The sequence below is a fragment of the Haliotis rufescens genome, unplaced genomic scaffold, assembly GCF_023055435.1.
Source record: "Haliotis rufescens isolate VD_foot unplaced genomic scaffold, xgHalRufe1.0.p SCAF_6, whole genome shotgun sequence".
Lineage (NCBI taxonomy): Eukaryota > Metazoa > Mollusca > Gastropoda > Lepetellida > Haliotidae > Haliotis > Haliotis rufescens.
The window spans coordinates 8,526,914-8,551,943 of NW_025964334.1; the positions used below are offsets into that span (position 1 = coordinate 8,526,914).

General features: G+C 39.4%; 1 protein-coding gene across 1 annotated transcript in view; it reads right to left on the minus strand.

The window, feature by feature from the left end:
- LOC124143948 (DNA-binding protein RFX6-like) overlaps nucleotides 1-25,030 on the minus strand; it is a 52,117-nt gene that overhangs the window by 23,185 nt on the left and 3,902 nt on the right. Inside the window, exons 2-4 of the mRNA XM_048386672.1 lie at nucleotides 11,152-11,249; nucleotides 2,540-2,662; nucleotides 1,974-2,035 (exon numbers count right to left, since the gene is read on the minus strand). Of these exons, the coding sequence (XP_048242629.1) occupies nucleotides 1,974-2,035; nucleotides 2,540-2,662; nucleotides 11,152-11,249 (283 nt within the window). The remainder of the gene's footprint in view (nucleotides 1-1,973; nucleotides 2,036-2,539; nucleotides 2,663-11,151; nucleotides 11,250-25,030) is intronic.

The following is a 25,030-nucleotide window of genomic DNA, read 5'->3' on the forward strand; positions in this document are numbered from 1 at the left end:
CACATCGGCAATATTTCAGCCATATCATGACGAGAAACAAACATTAGATAAAATAGTGCAGACAAATTACCATCACACCAATCATGTAATGAATTTGCCAGAACTGTCATCACGGGCCCCAGAACCAATGTGAGGGGGAGAACAAGGATTGTGTTTCAAGGTCATTGGGGAGGGAGGTGGGGATGTTGTATGTGTTTACCTCATTGGGATGGGGGCGGGGGCGGGGGCGGGGGCGGGGGCGGGGTGGGGGGGGGGGCGGGGGGGGTGGGGTGGTGGGGGGGGGGGGGGGTGGGGGTGGGGGGGGGGGGGGTGGGGGGTGGGGGGGGGGGGGTGGGGGGGGGGGGAGCTGGGGACGCTAGCCATGACACGCGTATTTCTTTTCTGTATACGTTCAGGGTGTCATTGGTTGAGTTTCTTTAAGTTAACATTGAAATCCCATCTATTACAGGATAAAGCTTCTGATCCTAACCAATGATATGGCACCACTTTTCTTGGAAATCAATAGGAGTATTGGAGTGTGCTCTATACCACCGGTCTGGTACCCTCATGTTCACGCCTTGGATCCTCAAACATTATAGAAGAAGAGTGAGTGAATGTGGTTTTACGCTGCTTTTAGCACTATTGCAGCAATATCACGGCGGGGCACACCAGAGAGAAGAAGAAAAATGAAAAAAAGAAGAGTTTATTCAATAACAATATTCATTACAGAGTTTAAAATATCCATCAGCATCCAGCATCCAGACATTCTAGCTTATAAGACTTCATAAAATTCTCTGGTCTCGAAACTAGCTGGATCCAGGAAAACCCATCACGTCCAGTACTGAATTACAGTTAATCAATTAACCAACTTCAGCCATAACGTGACACACGTGTATAGTAATACTAAAGTAAACAAATGGCAATTATAACAAACATTCCGTCTCCTACCCCTTCTCTCTTCCCCAAAGCCATGTCATTCCTTCCTAACTGAACATTACCCCGTGTGCGAAGAAGCATGGAGGTAAAAGAGCTCCCTGGCTTGTCTGCCATGAAAGGCGAGATGTTATTTCTCCTTCAGACTGCACGGCCGGGTGTTGACTTATAACATACAACTGGTCAGAGATACCAAGTTTAGGGTATGATTGCTTGTAATTGTTGTATCTAGTGGTGCAAAATTCTTCTTACCGGGTGCCGGGTCTTTCATTTTAACATTCGATACCTGGAGGAAGGCATGGTTGAGGACGATCAGACATGAGGGAAATTAGGCTCCCGGGGAGCCGTATTATTTTACCATGACTGATGAATGTGTGTCACAACGATATCTTCTTGTAACTATATTTCGTGCTTATTGCGGTATAGGGGGTTGTGGGGTAGCCTTGTGTTAAAAACATGTGCGTCGTCCTGGGTTCGATTTCCAACATGGGTAGAATGTGCGAAGCTATTTCTGATGTCCCCGCCTTGACATGATGGAGTATTGCTAAACGCGGAGTAAAAACTATACTCACACACTTAGTGTAATAGGGGGTTAATAGTTGATATGATAAACGTGCTTTTTGGACGTCGTGGAAGATCAATATTATTTATAAAAGGGAAAGCGATGCGTTTTTTGTTGTTACAGGAATAACCTAACCGAATTTTATTTATTCTTTAGTCAACAATATGTTTAACTATATGTAATTCATTCATCCCTATTTCGACTTGTAGCATATGTACCGTGTGTGTTCAAGGCGAAAACTTGAGGAGCCTTTGCATGTGTTTGTGACGGGTGCCTCCACTGGGACAGGATGCGTTCACCTTTTTTAGCGAACACCTGGTATCATCACTATTTGATAGTGATTCATATATGGTCGGATTCGTACAAGAGACTATGCTTTTAACAGAGATATCTTAAGATTATCGAATTTTGTTGTTGATTTTATTTAGAAGAGAAAAAGAGCGGTTCGTTGAATACCAATAACCTTGCAACAGTGTACACCCATTAGCAATAAACTTACTTTGATTGCCCACGTGTACCAAGTCTTCGGGTTGTGAGTTTCGGAAACTTTTGACGTATAATCTGAAAAGCGAAAGACAATACACTATACTTTGATAAAGACATAAGCCATGTATTAAACAACACGGTTGTGTCGCAGGGGTATCATAACGACAGAAACTCTGCACATGAAAACACATTGATTTTGGAAGACAGGAAACACATTATCAATAGAAATACAGCATCATTTTCATAAAGGGATTATAATATGACCATCGCGAATCAAAGGAATATTTAATTCAGTGAATTTGGAATATATCATTTTCTGTTCATCATTAATTCTGGAATGTGAAATTCGCCAACAATTGACGACGCTTATAATTGCTCGATTAAAATGGAGTATATCTATGCATGGGCAGATACAGCTTTTTAAAATGGGGATGCACAATTAAGATCTATTTATTGTCTTTGGTGGTAATTTATACAGAAATAAAGATCCCCCCCCCCCCCCCCCCCCACACACACACACACACAAACACACACACACACTCTGTATCCGCCCATGCTATGTGTAAAAGGACACCTTACCTCCCGAATGTTGCAGCACCTGCTGGGGGTAAACTTCATCTTCTTGCAGAAGTCGAGGTAGTGGGTGTACAGCACACAGCGAGGCAAACACACGCCCTCTGCGCGCTCGTAGTTCTCCGACAGGCCTGGGTGTACCAAAAAAAACAGCATTGAAAACCACGTAAACTGGAGACTTAGACCACTTAAAGGATCTTAATATGACTTAAATGTATACTGTGATCAATTTAAATGTATACCGGTAAAGGACTGTTCATCAGTGGTCAGGTTCGGCACCCATTATTATTTATAGATTAAAATAAACAAATGCAGCAAAGAGGGTTTGTGTGATCCTGGCACAGTTCAACAGTTCGTCAGCTCAGGGCCCTTGCGGCAAGCGAATGGAAATTTTGATAATCATTATTCCTTGCTGTAGATACAACTCAACTGCGCGAACATTCACTTTAGAAAACCTTAAATAAGAGCTTCAGACCGTACAACGCCCGCAAACAATGTACACGTTGTTCCCCATGAACACAATTCTCCTCTTATTAACATCATTCCCGTGTATTTTGAATTTACGCATGCTTGTACATGCAAGTACAGATATGTCTTTATCATTGTGTACAGATCAAAATAATAAATGCAGCAAAGAGGGTTTGGGTGATCCTGGCACAGTCTGGCTGGTTAGGCTCATCATCAGCTCAGGGCCCTTTCCCCCTCTACACGCAGCCCAGACAGCGAATGGAACTTCTCCCAGGAAGCGCTGCCTAGTCAAACCCACCCAGAACTTTTCGGAGAATGTGAAGACTCCCCAACACTGCAGCCTTCTGCATTACCCGGATTGTCAGAAGGGCTGTATTCCTGGTAGCAAACCCGGGTACTCTCCCAATGTCAGTCAAAAGATTGGGAGGTACCAAACCTAAGGCACCGAGAACAATTGGGAGTCGGACAACTTGGTACTTGGAATGCAAGCGTAACATTTCGAAAGCGAGGTCCGCATATTTGCCATGTTTTTCCTGAATCTTGTCAATCACATTAGTGTCAAAAGGGACAAAAATTCAATAATATAAATGATCTCATTGGATATATAAAAAAGGACAAGAACAGGTTTGTTGGCCTGGATACGTCTGAGGCTGTATACGGACCTATTCCAAAGAAGTTTGTATTTATTATCATTATTATTTACAGATTAAAATAAAAAAATGCAGCAAAGAGGGTTTGGGTGATCCTGCCACAGTCAGGATGGTCAGGCTCATCATCATCAATAATATAAATGATTTCATTGGATTTATCAAAAAGGACAAGATCAGGTTTGTTGGCCTGGATATGTCTGAGGCTGTATACGGGCCTATTCCAAAGAAAACCACAAGCATGGCGAAGACGGTAATAAAATGATCGAGCCATCCCATCATATCGCTTAAGGTACTGTGTCGCTGCCAAAGCTGGGCATCCACTCACAATGTGTTGGACAGTTACTACTACTACTGCTACTACTACTACTACTACTACTACTACTACTACTACTACTACTACTACTACTACTACTACTACCTGGACCGTCACATCGAAAGTCAACACTGTTTTCATTCCTGCTTCAGCTTCAAGATGTCATCCAAGGATGTACAACATCTAATCAAATCACATCAAGGAAACGTCAACATTAGTTTGCACAAAAGGCGGTGGGGTAGCCCTGTGGCTACAGCGTCCGCGTGTCTAACCGAAGGTTCAGTTTCGATTCCCCACAGGGTGAATGTGTAAAGTGCAATTCTCGTATCCATCATCTCGATATTGCTGGAATATTGCTAAAAGCGGCGTAAAACCACACCCACTCGCTCAGTTTGCACAATCAATAATGAACTCGCTGAACCGTTGCACAAAGCGACTTTAGTGACGCTAGCAAATCTATGTTAAAGTATGTGCAAGTTAAGGTGGTCGTAGAGGTGATTATTTTATATTATTAATTTTCATAGTTATTTCCAATTTATAACTGCTCAAATGCGCTTCGACCATGATAACTAGGGTTCGGGTTAGGGTTAAGATCACTTTGTGGAACAGTTCTGAGCATTATTGTCAATCGATCTGGACAGTGGACTGATTGGAAAACCTTGTTGGCCAGTTGAACAGCAAGGAACACAAAGTGGTTTAATTCTCCCTCGGTGTAGAGCTATCCTGCCGGTTCTGGGGACTAAAATATCCGTCTTACAGTTGAGCGCAAACATAGAACACGCCGCGATGGCCGATAACATTGGATGAACAGGAAAATCGAAATCGCGAACATAAACTAGGTGTGTGCACATCTGGAGATAGGCGATACCCTTGTATGTGTGCACACAATGTGCTACACTCTAGCAGTATCAAAAGCCGTATTACCTCTATATATATATGCCAATTGTATTATATGTATCTTTTCAATTGTTCAAAATGTAGAATAATTATTGATACCTATTATACGCCACGCTTTGTTCCTATACTTTTTATTTAACAAATGAATGTTTTTTTTGTGCATCATGGTTATCATGCCTCATTTACATATTTTCCACATAATTTGATAGAAACATATTGAACTAAACCCATACAAACCTATCTATTGTAGCAACAGAGAAGGCCAATTTGTGTGTATTTATATACGCGAGTGGATGAATATGATTTCACGCAGTATTCCAGAAATGTCATGAAATATCCAAAATAGGCTTTATGTTTTCGGATTTTTTTCAAATTAAATCAGTGAGCAAAATCATCCAGCAAAATTGTCGGTCTCTTATATTTGCTGTTTTAGATACATGAATTAAATAATACTTTATTTCATAAAATTAAGCTGTATCTGATTTTGAACTGAACATAAATATTCAAGAAGATTATATCGATTCACGTTACTTCCTATGTAGGCTAGAATCTGATAGCTGTTTGTTTTGCAATGTACATGTGTCAATCAGCTGTCAGATGTATGATTGGGAGTTAATTTATCAAAATAATAACTTTCAGAATCCACGGGGAAATTGTCTTTCGAGATTTGTAATCGATGCTAATTTCATTATAAACTGCTGAGCAAAAAGAAAGTGTTAACTTGAAAACTGTATTTGACCAAAACATTTCAAACGTTTTCAAAACGTTACTAGGCTGAAAACAGTTGCCGCGGAAACACAGCAGACTTAAGGTCCAAAATCACAGCTGTGGTACTCCTATCAAACACAACATCGAACCACCATTCCTGTTGTTTGGCCCGACAGTGTACATCGTCCTTTAACAAATTTTGTTTTATTAAGATATATGTTCCTGAAAATCTTAATAGACATACGTGCAAATGAATAAATGATCCTGACAGCACTATTACATTGGCTTTAATATGCAGATGCGAGTTTAATGCTTAATCTAAGAGTTTTGACTAGGCGCGCATATTAAAATTAAAATTATTTTCATTTATTCAACAACAGCTTTTTGTTTGAATATCTGCGACAAAGCATTTAAGATATAATTATTACAAAGATTCCAAGTTGAATTGATGAGTGAGGATTCGTGAATATCAGTTTGTTTTTAAATTTTCCCAGTTTTCAGTGACATATATGCAAATATAAAAACTCCTAAGGTTTGCAGTTGTTTGTAATACACTTGTGTGGTGTAATTATCATATCACGCTATTCAAGGGTTATTATCACTGTGTGCAAAAAAAGACACAATTTTTTGCGATCATTCTTAAAATGGTTACGAATTCTTGTAATTCTATGGTTACTTATGGAGTTAACATCGTCCTAGGATGAAGATGTCTTTGATGGACCGGCCCCAGAATCACGACACTCTGTATGTTGTTTTATGAACAAAATGTGAAGTTTGTTCTTTAATTCTGCTTAAATGTTTATCTAAAAAGTATCAAATTATATAAACACATTTTTTTCAATTGATGCATCAGGTCTATAAAACTTAAAGTTGATATCCCCTTTAATTGATACAAAATATCAAAATACATATAGGACGGCGAATTTTAACTAAGAGTAGAAGAAAGTACATCTTCCTTTAGGCAATTTCTGATAACAATTTGAGTTTAATTGAAATATATGTTCCTGATGATCTTAATATATATACGTGTGTATGGATAAATTATCTTGGCAACATTATTACATTGGCTGAAATATGCAGATGTGGCTTTAATGCTTAATCAAAGAGTTTTGACTAGGCGCGCATATTAAAATTAAAATTGATCTCAGTTGTTCAACAGCAGCTTTTCATTTAAATATCCGGGACAATCCGTTTAAGATATAATTCTCCGTGTCACTTTTTGGTAATTTAGGAAGGCTGCTCCAAAAGTTTACAAAGGAAAAAATTAGCGTCATCAGCATTCACTCGGTGATTAGAATTTGGCGCATTGTAAATACATGTTTTATTATCAAAATACATTCTAAATACAGTCACGATGATATGACGAAATGATTGGTCGAATACCAGATTGTCTTTATATTGTCATATTTAGTTTCAATCCAACATATTTAATGTAAAAAAAAGAAGAATTTTATGAAAGGGATCCATTTCCGAGATTCTCTCCTTAGTACGGAGTGTAGGGTAGCCTAGTAGTTAGAGCGTTCGCTCGTCACGCCGAAAACCCGCGTTTGATTCCCGACATGGGTACAATGTGTGAAGCCCGTTTGTGGTGTCCCCCGCCGTGATATTGTTGGAATATTGCTAAAAGCGGCGTAAAACCATACTCACTTACTCACTTTAGTATAAAATTGTATTGGTATTGACATCTAGGAAATTAACACGTTTGGTTTTATGATGTCAATACCAAATATATGAATATACAATGCACAGTGGAAAGTATATGTAACATTGGATAGATATAGTGATAATTTAAATAACCGTATGACTTTTATAGGTTACTTTTTGTATTTATTATCTGTTGATAAAAAGATACATGTTCAAATGTATGATTACAATGTACGCTATGATTATTGGAATCGTTTTGTGGCTATATTCGACATATTTAGTGTGGCTGTGTATTCAAGGCTCCAGACAATCTAAGCCTTTGAGTATTTACTCACAAAATATCATTAACATTGGCTATTGTTACTTTAGTTTTCGTTGTGAATTCAATGTGTGTGTGCTCCAGTGGCTCCGGGCTATTGTGTATTTTTAAACCAGTGAGTAGACATTTTGTTTAATTGCTGCTTAAAATGCTGTTTAAGGTTATTTTTAATGTGTGTGCAGCCCCAGCGTGTAACGTGTCTCATGTGGTGGTGGTGGTGGAATGGGGTTTAACGTCGCGTCCAAGATTATTGCACTTATATAGCGACATGCATGCACGTGTGTGTGTTTGTGTGGCTGCTTGTACTAGTCCGGACTGATGCCGATTTATAGTGCTAGCCCACTGAGATACCATGCCGCAGTTTAACATGAATACCCCACTCAGACACAGTATACTGACTCCGAGCCGACCAGTCCTTGTTTTAGCCGAGCGCCAGAGAGGGGAACAACAAGTACCATCTTTTAACGTCTTTTGGTATGACGCGGCCGGGGATCGAACCCCGGACCTTCCGCTCTCCGGGCGTACGCTCTACCTCTAGACCACGGAGGCGGTCTGTCTCATGTACTCACAACACCGATATACAAGTTTAATTGACAACAGGTGAGACGTAGCGCTTTGCTGCGTTTATTCTTTTGACTTGGGTCATTACGCAGTGTTGTTATAATATTGGATTTATTAAAAACATTCTCGAGCAACTAGCTGGGGATTTATTGTGCCTACTTTACGCAGGTATTTAACGATGCAGCTGGTCCGGAGCTCTGATTTAAGGTTTTCAAAAGTGAATGTTTACGTAGCTGAGTTGTAGGTACAGCAAGGAATAATAATAATCATCATTTCCATTCGCTGTCTGGGCTGCGTGTAAGGGGGGGGGGGGGGGGGACAAGGGCTCTGAGACGAAGCAAGAAAATCAGGGTATTGAAACCCTCACACTAAGAACATGTCAGACAATAGATCCTACTACTACTACTACTACTACTACTACTACTTCTACTACTACTACTACTACTACTACTACTACTACTACTACTACTACTACTATTACTATTACTATTACTACTACTACTACTACTACTACAACTACTACTACTACTACTACTACTACTACTAATACAAATACTACTAATTACGAAAAGTTCTGGGTGGGTTTGACTAGGCCGCGATTCCTGGGAGAAGTTCCATTCACTGTCTGGGCTGCGTGTAGAGGGGGCAAGGGCCCTGAGCTGATGATGAGCCAAACTAGCCTGACTGTGCCAGGATCACCCAAACCCTCTTTGCTGCATTTTATATTTTAATCTGTACACAATAATAAAGAAATATCTGTACTTGCATGAACAAGCATGCGTTAATTCAAAATACACGGGAATGATGTTAATAAGAGGAGAATTGTGTTCATGGGGAACAGCAGTGTACATTGTTAGCATGCGTTGTACAGGGTGCGTTAGGGGGGCCTAGTTGTTACATCGTACGCTCGCCACTGGGGTCGGTTACAATTCATCGCATGGTTAAAGCATGTGAAGACTATTTCGCTGTGATATTACTGGACTATTGCTAAAAGAGGCGTATACTCACTCACTCACTCACGGAGATGAGTTACATTCTTAGTCCTATATGTACATAGACACACAGACACAGACACACAGACACAGACACAGACACAGACACAGACACACACACACACACACACAGACACACACACACACACACACACACACACACACACACACACGGCGCTGGGGTATCCTAGTGGTTTTCGCTCGCCACGCCGAACACCTGGGTTCGATTCCCCTCATGGGTAAAATCTGTTGTGCCCATTACTGGTACCCCACGTCGTGATATTGCTGGAATATTGCTACCATACTAACTCACTCACTCACAAACACACAAACACACAAACACACACACACTCACAAACACAAACACACAAACATACACACAAGCACACAAACACACAAACACCCACATCACCCCTGGGGGTAGCGACCACAAGGGTGCACCTGACACGCACCCTGCTCAAAGACACCTGTGACAGGCATGTTTGTCTGAAAGCCTGCTGACAGAGATAGAGGGGGTGAGAATACCTCACCGTGTACACCCCCGGGGACACACGTCACACATGATGAAGGGGACGTTATCAGGAGAGAGACTTGTTGTTGCAACCCAAAGACATCTCTCTGCAGTACTCGGATTAAAAGGGAGCAAGTTTACAAACTTGGGAAATATGAATTGGTGTGTTTAAAACTTGAAGATTACTCGCGTCAAAAGTCGATAACACTGCCGCTGCCATGCCCCCCTGAACGTATAGACCCATGCAGCTGCAGCCCTTGATGATGGTTTAACCTAGAAATCATTGCTTGGTTAAAAAAGCGATTCCACTAGTAAAATAATATAACTTCATTAACTCCCAATATAACGAAATCCACAATCAATTCGACACACACATCACAATTAATTTGACTAACCCGAAATGAGATGTTCAGGCACATCTAAAATAATTTGATATACAGTAAACTACGGTTATAACGAACACGCTTATAACGAATTTTTTTTTTGTACGGGCAATTATTTAGTATATCCAAATTCGTTTCGAACAGTCCACTCTGGTTGATATCTCCGAAAATTGCCGTTCAAAAAACCCAGTCTATTCGATATATCCGAAATTAAGTTTTCAGATCAAATATCGCATCATCATTAGTTCTTCCCGAATATTCTCTTCTCGTGAATATCCTAGCCGTTTGATCTATCCAAAATTCGAGCACCACCCAGCCAATTATATATACCCTACTGTTCAGGGGTATATACTCCGGGCTATAATATCACGGGCACCAAAAATGGGCTTCACACATTGTACCCATGTCAGGAATCGAACCCTGGTCTTCGGGGTGACGAGCGAACGCTTTAACCACCAAGCTACCCGACCGTCCCTGCTGTTCAGGAGGACCACAATCAATTCGATCAATCCGAAAATCGCAATTTTTAAAAAATAATGGGCCCCCTATCTAATTGACTTTTTACAGTAACCTTTCAACTTATTAGTCCACAAATATATCATATTCTTGTAAACTATGGGCGTTAAATTGCATCGTAGTTTAAGATCAATTGAAATTTCAAATCAAATTATTGCTTGTTAAAAGCCTTGAGAACAACATCCGTAACAATTGGCCCTTTGTAATATAACTTGCAAGAGTCATATACGTTGAAAAGAACCTCGCCAATTGCCATGGTCGGGCGGTGGGGTAGTGGTTAAAGCGATCGCCTGAGGATCGGGTTCAATCCTCACATTCGTATAATGTTTGAAACCCGTTTCTGGTTCCCCCGATCATATTGCTGGACAATTACTAAAGCGTTAAGCCATACCTACTCACACATTTACGCAATGTTTGTTCACAGCAACATCCAAAAATCGTAAAACCCATATTTAAACTTATTTGAAACGTTAGATAATGTTATATTGTAGCAGGCAGGCATCATAGCGATGGATGGAGCTTCTAAAAATAGTCCCTACTAGGTAACCTCATTTGCATATTTATCGGATCGTGATCGGATTAGTTATCGCATTGATAACACTATCATTACATGACACAAAGAGTTATCAGGAACTGTCCAAGGAAGCAACAACTGACCATTTGAGTGTAGCCGCCACTTGGGACTGTTTCTGGGACTGGTCAGCGTGTCGGTCAGTCGGACGTTCGCCCAGGTCATCTTCCTCCTCCGGCCATTCTGAGGAGAGAAAAAACTACATTCTATAAAACAATAGTAGAAACGCATTATCAAACATTCTGTATGTTTTCGCCGCATGTGAGGCCTGTTAAAATAGTATAGTTGTTTATCGTGATTAAAAACTGACTGTTTAGTCAATTTTAAACTCAACGTTCATTGACTTTGATACTGAATTGTGAATCATTCAACGCTAGAGGAACTTATATGGCAATGCTAACCGCCTTGCGTGAGAGGCACTGCATACTCGAGAGTATATATTATATTGAATACCTAATAAAAGGAATATCAAGGGCAGATGCAGCATCACTGATTTTCAGTGATCCGTTCATAAAAAGTTTCATTACTATTTTGCTTTTTACTCCGAATGGAATCTGTTGACGTTTGGAATTCCACGGTAGTCACGATGCCCGTCTAATTGCACTGGTCACATAATTCACTCTATGGTCACCGAGAAGACAAGGGCAGATTCAGGATTTTTAAAAGGGAGGGGTCCAAGATATCAAAATCCTCTCTCATTCATAGGGGCCTCCCACAACATAGCGCATTTGAGTCTTTGATTTGGTTAGATTGTTTGTTGTTTAACGCCGCACTCAGCAATATTCCAGCAATATGACGGCGGTCTGTAAATAATCGAGTCTGGACCAGACAATCCAGTGATTGATATCATGAGCATCGATCCACGCAATTGGGATCACCCGATCCCGTTGAGTCTTTGAAAGGCAATTAGAAGAGATATACATAGAGGATTCATCACGAGTGTTTTTTAATATGGGAAATATCAACCGAGTCTTAGTTAATCGGTATTTGCCGAGCCTTTGGCGAGGCAAATACTGATTAACGGGACGAGGTTGATATTTCCCATATTAAAAAACACGAGTGATGAATTCTATTTATCATTTTCACATTTTTGCTTCCCAATTAAGGAATAATTGCATTAAAAATTAACATCAGCAACTTGTCGAAATCTTACGTATAGATCGTGCGTAGTGATACATGTTTTCCATAGCCGTGTAAACCAAAATAAACTACCTCTTAACTCCTTTATGACATATTCCTTCGCTGAGAAAAAAAGTTCCTCGGATTATTTTAAACAAAATACTTAAACAGAATAATTTTGCAGAATAATTGAAATAATGTCTCCAACATCAAAGGTATCCATGTTGTTTGTAAACACCTACTCACGTGAATCGGCGAAAAAAGTCCCACTTCCGGTTATCTAATTTGCATATCTAATTTGCATACTTATGTCATTGGGGTATGACATACATGTTTTTATGTCATAAGCTTATGTCATGGATAAATGCTTAAGTTAAATGATAAATAAGGAGAATAATTTATGGATGTCAACTTCTTTATTATGAGGAACACAACGTTTCGGAGTATATGCTTACTCCTTCGTCTGAAGAATGAATAAGCATGTATATATTTTTTATACTCCGAAACGTTGTGTTCCTCATAATAAAGAAGTTGACATCCATAAATTATCTTCCTTATAGTACATTGGTTTTCAAAAAGGTGTGTGTGTCCCCCTGAACCTATCCTCTGGATCCGCCAAGGCCATATCGGGTTACTAGTCACCAAATACATCCATACAAAAATCTTCCCTACAATATATGTTCATGGTTAATACTTTATTGTTGTTTAATGAGTCCGTCCCATCCGTAATTACATGGGGCCGCTTTACGGTGTAGTCGTTATTTATAACCCATCAAGCCACGTCCTGGCTCCAGCATGAAGAAAGTCGACCAGCGCCTTGATAACATCGCACACAAATTAATGTTTCTCGCTTGATAGCACCCAGATTCACTGGCAACATCCCCGTGCAACATGTGCCTTGCCTTGCGGTTTCTATCGTCGCTTCAATATCAGGCAATTGTAGTTGATGCGCAGAGTAGCACGGACCTTTATTGTGTTTTAGCTCGCGTATGGCGGCGTTTGAAAACAGCATACAGTAAACTACGGTTATAACGAACTCAAAGGGACCACTATATTTAGTTCGTTATAACCGTAGTTCGTTATAAGCATATTTACAACACATATACAGCAAATGGACAGGACCAAAAAACAGTTCGGTATATCCGTCAGTTCGTTATGAGCGTGTTCGTTATAAACGTAGTTTACTGTAATTGAATAAGTTATAGCGTTTAGAAGTATTGAGGTATAAACAGAGGACTTACAGGATTTCATTATAATTGATCAGAAAACACCGCCTTTTCTCTATTAAACATGTTACTAAATTTTTATATGTTTGGCCTGTTGCGATACTGAATATGTTTGTATGGTTTTGTTTAACGCTGCACTCAGCAATATTCCAGCTGTATGACGGCGGTCTGTAAATAGTAAATAATCGAATCTGGACCAGACAATCCAGTGATTGACATCACGAACATCAATCTACCCAATTGGGATCGATGACATGCATCAACCAAGTCAGCGAGCCTGACCACCTGATCCCGTTAGACGCCGCTTACGACAAGCATAGTCGCCTTTTACGACACGCATGGGTTGCTGAAGACCTATTCTACCCCGGATCTTCACGGTTGAATATGTACAATGTTATGGTAATGTCAATAGCCGTGAGACATAAATGTCAGACAGAATGGTGTTGATTTCCTACTTCATCGAGCTCACTTAAATTATTATTTCCTTTCTGTGAGTTGGGCTCCTTTGACGTACGTGGGTTAAACCCAACCTCGTTTCATTTCCCGACTAACAGAAAACACGTGTTACTAAAATATGTATTCACAGATAAGGAGGAACAAGGCGACCTGGGAAGAAATGACTTCCAATTGACAGTAAAAAGTACGCCAGAGTAGAGAAAGGGTTGAGAATTGAACAGTATTTCATACACGAGGTGAGAGAGATGAAATTTGGTTTAACGTCGCGTTCATGATTATTGCACTTATATAGCGACATGCATGCACGTATGTGTGTGTGGCTGCTTGTACTAGTCCGGACTAATGCCGATTTTATAGTGCTAGCTCTACTGAGATACCATGCCGCAGTTTTACATGAATATCCCATTCAGAAACGGTATGGTGACTCAGAGCCGACCAGTCCTTGTTTAAGCCTCTTAATGCCTAGTGTCAGGCAGGGTAACAACAAGTACCATCTTTTAACGTCTTTTGGTATGACGCAGCCGGGTATCGAACCCCCGACCTCTCGCTCTACCACTAGACCACGGAGGCGGTCCATGTCAGCATGATGTAGGAGGGGAGACCAAAGTGATGCGGTCGTGGACGTTAGCAACTGACGGAACTCATCATCATGGGTGTGGTGCTGACAAACCAAGGGTCATAATCAGATCGAATCTAACGGAAAATTACGTCAGAAGAAACAATGACGTTTTCTAAATACATCAACACTGAGATAACATAGCAACGGCGGCGCTTCCTTAGCAACGTTATGGCACATTTATCAGACGATATTTGAACCCAAATTCACGTCCTCCCAAGGATAAGAAGGTTGATGTGATCAAGAATGATATTAAATGTCTTTTACATTGCTTTTAAATCCGGATCCATATACATTCAGAATGCAGCTTTTATATTGTCTCAAATCACGCAAGTTACTATCCAGTTTCCTTTCGAACAAAGAACAATTACAACAATTCAGCATATTTCGTCCCAAATGGGCTCCTGATAGGCAAAGAGTCTTACAGTGGGAAGCGACACTAAATGAGTCACACTATCAATACATTTATCAGCACTGTGACACGCCGAGAAGTCCAGCCTCTGGCCTGAAGGGGCTGAAACATCTCTGGTATGGGAAGAGAGAGGGTCTGGAGTGCTCCTCAAACACAAGGGATGGGGGAGACAGCGGGCTGGCTGTGTCTTATCGCGAGGCCAGATCTCTGTGAGAGGGACGCCAGATGAGGGACATTTGTGGGAATGGAGGTTTTGTGTTCATATCGTTCTCTGAATAAATGTTATCTTCAAACGGTTCGTGTTGCTGGCTCTCTGTTGTTTCGTTTGTCGTATTTATATTCTTATAAGTCAGTGTTTGGGAGTTTAGCAGTATTCTAACAACGCCAAATGTAGCGACATAATCATTCATTATTGTTAATATTATTGTTATTATAACTACTACTACTACTACTACTACTACTACTACTACTACTACTACTAGACCCAGTCCGTGGTCTTGTGGTAGAGCATCCACCCGGAGAGGGGAAGGACGTTAAAACATGGTACTTGTTGTTACCCTGCCTGGAGCTCGGCATTAAGGGTCTAAAACAAGGACTGGTTGACTCGGAGTCAGTATACTGTGTCTGAGTGAGGTATTCATGTTAAACTGCAGCATGGTATCTCAGTAGGCCAGAGCATTACAAAATGTATAGTTAGTATTGAGTTTCAGGATAATCACATGAACACCACTTTTATTTGTTTTTATTATTTTGCTTACAAAGCTAAACTTAAACTAATTCCACACCCGAAAAAAATATCCCTGTACACTGCTGGATAAACATAATACGTGATTGAACGTGGTGATGACAGTTTGGGAAATAACTTCTAGTAACCGCGATAAAACCACTGATGGAAAAGATACATAATGCTAAAAGCATTGATTTGGACTTTCAATGCCACATTCTCTAAAACTCGTACACTGAGGAGCTAAAAAAAGCTATACCTCTCCGTTGATTTTATCATGTTTGACTTTCAATTGAGTTATCGATATAACATAAAAAATAGCTGTAGTGCGCTTAGAATACGCCTATGTGGTTGTAGTTTTTAATGATATAATTTGAAATAAAACGTAAATACATTGCATAATACACAACTGCTAATGGGTATCTTAGACATCTTATCTTTGAAATCGATAAATGTGGGTACAAAGTTGCAACATTTCAAACATGGTCGGGGTCATGTGGTTGCAATTCCTTTTACACAACATTATCCAGTATCAGATTACTTTTTAAGCGTTAAGCTGTTGTGGGAATGAATGGTGGTAAAATAATCATAATTAAATCAATACTTTCAACTTTCAATGACAGAGACGACAATCTTGTACACTTTCTTTTGCCCGTTTTTCAGCAGTTTATTTTGTTACGTATTGTTACGTATTATTTGTTATATAATAATAGATCTCTTTATTACCGTCTTGTGGTTTTGACACAGAGGTCCATCCATGGTACGACCCGGAATATGTAGAGGGCGTCATGGAAAATGATGAATACAAAATTCTTTGGAATGGGCCCGTATACAGCCTCAGACGTATCCAGGCCTTAGGTTTGGTACCTCCCAATCTGTTGACTGACATCGGGAGAGTACCCGGGTTTGCTACCAGGAATACAGCCCTTCTGACAATCCGGGTAATGCAGAAGGCTGCACTGTTGGGGAGTCTTCACATTCTCCGAAAAGTTCTGAGTGGGTTTGACGAGGCAGCGCTTCCTGGGCTGCGTGTAGAGGGACAAGGGCCCTGAGCTGATGATAATACGAGGATAATGGTGATGATAATCCACCTACTGATGCATGCTAATTTCCCTACATCTAGGTGAATGGATCAATCGAATTTCAATCAATTTCCTTTTCATCTCCCAGGATAGTATGCAACTCAAAAGCAGCCTCATGTACCGGGTACCCGTTCACTGCTAAGTGTCACGAGTCATTTGCCTAAGGAGACACCACACGTAACCTGTGTTTCAGTGTGGGATAGGACCGAGGCCCTAGAACAGGGTCACCCATCCACCTACTCTCCGCCCCCATGTGCTTTAATAGCATCGCCTGATGTGTGACCTGTACACGGAACCCCGTAGACACCGGACTATATAGCAAGGCACGTCTTTAAGAAACACATAACTGATAACTTGCTTTAATGACAAGTCATACAAATGTTCGCTACAGTCAAATGCAATTCCACGACCACGCAGCACTTTGCAGTCAGTGTGGTGTCGTCCTGCCGTGCACGACGCTGGCGGAACTGTTAGCTGGCGCGGCTGACGACAGTCTCGTGTTTACTTTCTCCCCTCTTCAGACACTGAAGGACCCTCAGTTATTTCAGCGAGAGATAACGTAACGTCTGCACCATCTGTGAACGCGCTGAGTCATTGATTAGCGTTAAATAGACGTAATGCTTGGATTACATACTCAGTAATGGAGCTTTTAACAATATAATAAATATTTAACTTTCAATAACTCAACTGAAAGCATTTGACAAACACCGGAACACTACATTGTTAATAGACGTTACATGCAAACATTTTTCATCATGGTATTTTTTTTTTAAACAATGGAACCATCGATAATACAAAAATATATGTTCAGCTTTGGATAACTCAATTGAAAGCATTTAACAAACACAAACATTAACCATTGTTAACGGACAGTTACATGTCAACATTAATCTTAATCGAAAATATTCAAAAGAAAAATGAATTCGAAAGTATAAATATGTTACCATGTTGTGTTCATTGAAAAATTGACTTTTAGCAAATTTGTTTTTAAATGTTGTTTTTAATTTAAAGTAATGAGACCTGCACCATACGTACATCTTAAGTATATCCCATAAACGATATATGTATCCTATTGCTTGAAATATATAGTCGATCCCAACCTATGGTTAATGTACGGTACAACATTTATGATCAGTGGTTTGTATGATTCCCAGGAAGCTGAGAATGACACTGATTGCCCACTGATCCAAATATTCACTTAGTTGGACTTGGCGCATTACAAATGGACGAAACAGGGAGATGATAAAATATATACATTTTCATTGAATCTGTAATGTTGTTAAAACAACAGCACTGGATGTGAATCTTTTGATGTGTTCAATCATTTGAAACAGAAAGACGCAAGTATCTCACGCTACAACATCTATTTTAAAAACTCAATATCATGGAGTGTATATGCTATTCAGCAACAACCATCGGATTGATAAGAAAGTTAGGAAACGCGCGTACTGATACTAAGTACATCTTAATCCTACCCCAAACATTAAAACTCTATTACTTACATCTGTCTCGTGTAAACCATATTATATGTGATAGATTATACATACACATCTATGTATGAATTATACTATGTATATATTTCTGACATCCATGCCCCGCTTCCATTACTGAAAGTGGTGGAAGTGTACTAAAGTTCCATTCCGTTAATATCAACTTTCATCACAAAGACGGAATGATAATTCCCAAGAACTATAAATATGACTGGAATATGAATCAACAGTAAGATGAGACTACATTGGGGTAAGTCTTCCCCCATGATTCCCACAAGAAATGAGCTGACAAGTGAGGATTGTCCATTAATCCCGGCTGATTTACATCACAGCATAAACGTTTTCGTGCCTATGTGTACTGCAGGGTAGACGTCTTGGCCCATATGTCTTACTAGTAGACTTAGATTTGACAAGATAATGCTGTATAAGTTAATGAACGAGCTCACTGGCTCCTATGTCACGTATGGAGAGAAGAATGACGTGAAACTACAGATAAGGGTTTGCTTAATACACCCCATTGTCTGATTAAATATGATAGCAAATTCAATTGTCACGGGTTTTTATGACTCAGTCATGTCAAAGATCTAAGTCATGTATAATTATAGAAGATATGTATATCGATACGAAATAAAAAGCTTTTGTTTAATATAAAACGTCAACACCAGAGTATAACTAGTCTAAATTATTGTCAGAAACAGATTTAATTGGGCTTAAAATGCAAAATAGCGGTAAAAAATATATGAATGGATCACTGAAAATCAGTGATGACAGTAGGTGTTCCCGAAAAGGGTAAACATGTCACTGACACAATTTGCAAAAGAAGTAAGTGTTTGTTTGATGTTAAGAAACATATAGTACGAGTCCCGGAAGTAATATCAGTTTCCGATAACGTAAGTCATCGTTTCTTTTAAATTGTTTTTAGCAATTAAATTTAAAGAAATCACATCATAATATGACAAGGGTATACTCTAACATACAAATACAAAATTACATTCTGTTGGTTTGCACGTATTATAAGAAAAGAATACCAAAATGACATTTCCTCAGTTACAATGTGTACCCAACCATCAACCAAATTCATTCTGCTTTTGAAATTAAACTATACGCCAGTCTTGCAAGAACTTGCTATCTTCCTTAGAAAAAGTACCTGTATAAAGTCAAAGTACGTGCACAAATGATATCGTCTCTATGACCAATAAATGATCTCTCGTCCACGAGACCTATAATTCTTGATAAAAATTAATAAAGATTAATTGTCTAAAACAGATGTTCTCAAAATGAAAGTACTTTAATTGAAAACCTAAATACAAGCGATAAAAGTTTCCCTAATTCTTTGAACGATTCCGGGGTTCTTTGATCTTTTTCCGCCTATCACACTCCTCAAAGAAAACCGCCAGTTGTCACCTTCCAACACAACCACACACTTCACAGATCTTTACTTATCATGTTCACACTGACACCATAGGGCACCAATCTACATATATAGACTCACGGTGAATTTCTCTTTGTCTAAATGAGCATATCATGAGCTCCACACAAGCCATGATATTCAGCGCATTATATGAACTGTGTGTCCCTGGTCCACACCTCGGCAACCACCGAGACTAGAGGACCGCCCCTTGAGGCACTTGCTAGTTGCCAGGAGAAAATATCATACGGACTCTGTGTCGTTATAGTGTCTGTATACCCAACTCCCTGAACAACCGTAGATACTTCGAGAGTAGCATACAAATACAATCATTAGATTATTATATTCTCCGGGTTCAGAAGGATTGCGTATTAATAAGCCGTTGAAATTTTTATTAGCATTTTTACAGTCAATCGATGGTATTGTACATGTACTTGTATCAGTGGCCTGATATCACGTTGTTAATGATATACACCTTGAACTAACAAGTGGATACTCCCCGGGGAGATGAGAATGCGATCGGAATGTAACTGATAAGTTGACCGTTGTAATAACTACATGTGCTTCAGGCATACGATTTTCAGTCGCATGGTTTTTTTAATATATATCAAAACAAAATTCTATCAGTTTAAGTCTGAAAGATGAACAGATACCCATTTCCTCACATACGATCGATAAATGCATTTTAATTCTTATTTATATAACTAAACTCTAACTTTACCTGTTTCCAAAACAAATGTGAAAAAAAGTAATAACTATAAAAAAAACCAAGATATATTTTTCCTTCTCCCTGGTGTGTTCCGATTGCATTAAAGGCTCACTAATAACTTGTTTTGAATGTTAATAATTTTCTTTTTGGTCACTTGTGTTGGCTTCTTGTGTGACAGGGTATTTGAGACATTATTTACATGTTATTATATTAACATGTGTTTAACGAATACGCAATCGTCCAACGTAATATCATGTCACGACGAAAACGATTACATACTGTGAAGGTTTTAAATATTAATATATGTCAATTATAAAAAAATAAACAGCTCAATAATCATTGCGTAATGCTAGTTTCAGATTGAGTATATCAAAACGTGTGATATGCATCGATTAAACTGATGTCACGTGACGCATTGCTCCTGTCATGAATAATATGTCTATAAATTAATTATTGCAAGTCATTAAACAATCGACTGACTTAATGTCTTTCCTTACAACTCGATTGATGAACTAACACCTGTCACCACGCTAATGAGGTGAGTACACAGTTTGGACTAGTGATAACGAATTGTATAAGCTTTGTCAACTTAGCATTCGTGGCTGAGACATGGTAAATATTTGTTAGTCTCGGTGGTTGCGTAATATTTCTATTATCAAACTCGTGATAACTTAATCGCTACAATCATGAAATACGCGGTTCTGTTCTTTGATGAGATGATTTCATCTCGAGTCACGCCGTGGTCTAGAGGATAGAGTGTCTGTTGGGAGAGCGGAAGGTCGGTGGTTCGATCCCCTGGTCGCGTACTAACAAAAGAGTTGAATGATGATACGTGTTGGTGGGCATCTAGAATAAGTGAAAAGAAAGGGACTGGTCGGCTCGGTGTTAGTACACTGTGTCTTAATGGAGTATTCATGTCAAACTGTGGCATGGTATCTCAGAGGGCTAGCGGTAAAACCGGCATTAGTCCCGATTAGTACTAAAAGACACACACACGCACGTCCGCCCTCCTGCACGCCCGCCCACACGCACGCACGCACACATGCACGCACACATGCACGCACGCACATACACAGACACGTGAGATACATAAATAAGGGCAATAATCTTGAATAACGTTAAGCCCATTTTCACCTCACCTTATAAGCATACTAATCATGTCCATGTATAATAATGTGACAAAACATTTCCATAATAATAATATATCTATGTCCTCTGTACCTTCCTGAGGGCGGTCGGGTAGCCTAGTGGGTAAAGCGTTCGCTCGTCGCTCCGAAGACCCGGGTTCGATTCCTGACATGGGTACAATGCGTGAAGCCCATTTGTGGTGTCCCCCGCCGTGATATTGCTGGAATATTGCTAACAGCGGCGTAAAACCATACTCACTACATCATAAGAATGCGTTTATGCGTCTCCATCAGTGACGAACACCAGGTGTTCGCGAAAAGGTGAGCGTATCCTGTCCCACCGGTGGCACACGTCACAACAATATAACTATTGGCCTCATTCCTGGCTAACAAACGCAAATTGTTTCCCGAAACATGTGCTTGCAGTTTTGTTTTATAAATGCACCCATTTTCCCCTTTTTCGAAAGAAAAACTTCACACTCCCCGTCTTCTAAAACGCTTCATCCGATAATCAGCATGAATAATAAAACAATATTTTATTCTCGAAAACCTCTTCGTGTGTGATTGATGTCTCACTTGAAATGTAACATACCTTATAATTAAGTATGCGCGATTATTTTCTGTGGAATGGTAACAGTTGGCAAGAGTAATGATATATTTGTTTAACAAAATTGTTATGGTGTTCGTAATAGTAGGGGGCACAGGTGGCCCGGTCGTCTAAGGCGCCGCGATTCGATGTGCAGAGTTGCGTCCCTTTGGCACGCCAGAAACCTATGATTGTGGGTTCGAATCCTGGGTCGCCCCGATTATGTTTCTATGTTTGTCAGCACCATACCCGTGCTCGTGGGTTTCACCGAAGTGGTAAACGTCTGAGACCTGCATCACTTCGGGCTTTCCTCCCACATTAAGCTGACACGCCGTGATGTAATCGGAATACTGTTAAAAGCGGCGTTAAACCCAACTCACTCACTCCTAATAGTGCGAATTCAAACACTTCATATAAACAAGGTCTATAAATGAGAAAATGTCTTATCTAAAACTGATGAGAACTAAAACATTTAAACTATAACAGAAAAAATAAAAATACATTTTATTTAAAATTACAGTGCTTTGGAATACAGAATTTCTGCACGAATGACAGTCGTGAGTCGTACTTGGCTCATACGGCTATCAATATCGGGATATTTAGCCACAACGCTGTGCACATATACACATTTAGCCGTACTTTCTCACATTAATATAACTTTTACATATATAAGTACCGTTACAGTAGCCACTTGACCGCGGTAGTCTCAATTTTACAACAATATCTAAATAATGTCTCATGTTTCCTTAATCAAGTAAACAAACAAAATACAAGTCAAATAATGTTTAAACATTGTTCCCAAAATGTGTTGTTTGAGGTGTTTCATGTGTTTGTTCAGAGGTTTGTTCGGGTGAACAATTGACTTGCCTTTGCATGTGTTTGTGACGGGTACCACCGATGGGGCAGTGTCAAGCTTGTCAAGAACACATGGTATCATCACTATTTGATAGTAATTCATAAACAAATTCTTAAGATATATTCGGAATCGTACAATGAGCTCATCTTTTAGTACAGATGTCGTATGATTATGGAAAGTTATTATTATTTGGCATTCGGAACATACCAGGGCAAGAAGAATTATATCGGATTTTATATCTTTCATTTTTAATTCCTCTTGAACACAGGGGCAGTTTCAAACTGGCCCAAAACATCGAAAAAAAACAAAACAGTTGATAAAATAAAAAAATATGTTTTCCCAAAAAACATGTTTATTGTGGCTATTATTTCAATCGTGCCCTTTCGCAGGAGACCCCTGTCCTACCCTCTCCCCTCGAACTTAAACTTCTCCGCCCACTCCATTACCAATCTTCTCACCCCTCCAGGTAAGCTGAAATGTCCACTATTTACGACAGGGGTGTCAATAGCACTCTCATTGTCATCACATCCTAATTCTTAGCAATGAACACTTGTCGTAGAGCATCAGAAGGGGATCCTACAGGGCCCCGGAACTAACGTAGACACTGCGGTTTATACCACACTTGGCCGGTCTTTTCCCCAGACACGGAGTCTGTGGGATTTCTTTATTTCCAATTACTTGATACCCGATATCCCATGAGGGGATTTCCGGGTGTTTTTCTATAAGTGTGTGTAATAATCAAGAAAAGTCAGAGGTAATGACGAATTAATGTAAGTTAATATTGTGTAGAGACGGGCGAAAATACGGTCTCTTCAGATAGGGTTTGGTTTATATAGATCACTGTTTATTCAGAGTTCTACACTTAATAATATGTTATTTAATAACGCTATCAATATCTAGTCACAGGTTATTGTTCATAGCGCTGTATATACATAAAGCTTGACATCGGCACGCTGGGGATGGGTAGATTGTTCCAAAGAGAGGATGATGTTGAGGGGATGTTGTTCAATGTTTTCAAATATTTTGTTGGTACAATAAGCTTTGAAAACTTAAGATAATTTCTCATTTTTTATCTAATTATCTCGTACTTCGGTTTTGACAGATTTCCCAGATTTCCCAGATTTTTAGACATTATTTACTATGTATACTTATTTTAATAAGATGCTTATAGATAAAACGTAGAACAACAATCATCGTTATCTACATATATTTCACTATATATTTTGTATAATGATGAACTACTAAAAAGGGTATGCATGTATTACGTTTTTGTTAAATCATTTTCACTGTATACGAATATGTAATAGAATGAGTTGTTTCTTCTCTTTTTAACACTAGCCTCGAATACATCATTAACACATTATATTTGTATTCCAAAACAGTTTGGTTCTCAATCGTTATTGAACGACCGCCGGCAGCATTGTGAGCAATGGTCTGCTATTGGGGCTAAATATGTCACCAAGTTTACATATGATTTATCATTCTGACATTCAAGTAGTTAAAGGTAAACAGTATGTTTGGTTTCCGACAATGAGCCTAGGAGTGACTCCCTTCACGATAAAGTCACGGTGTTCCTGACCCGGTCATGCAGTGTAGTAATTCTTTCAGATACTATTTTCTTTACAACTAAATACGAGATGTTTAAAAATTGAGTCAAACGCCTAAGCAGCCAACAGTTTATTTTGACCATCGTATTTAATGAAATAATTGAAAAATATGGCGAAAGTATGTCGATATAATAAGTTATTTCACTTTATAAATAAAAGCTTCATCGTTAATTATAACACCTTTGAGTTAAAGAGTGTAAATTATGATGATAATAATAATGATCACAGGGAATAATCAGTCTTGATTATCAAATGAGTTATGATGAGGTGAAATGGGGTTTAATGTTTCGTTTAAAATAATCGCACAGTGGCGAAAAAGATTCTATTGGGCGTTAAAAGCCAATAGTGGAGGAAATGAGAAATGTATATGAATGATAAATTATTAAGTAGACTGTACATAGTGAAGTCGCATTAACCCGGACCCTGTTAATCCAGCAATCTCAGATGAAGGTGATTACTTTACAACCGCTTGCCTTTACACAAGGTGGCGTTAAGATTCGTTAATTCCGCATTCATAAATCCGGATAATTTCATAACACTACCGTC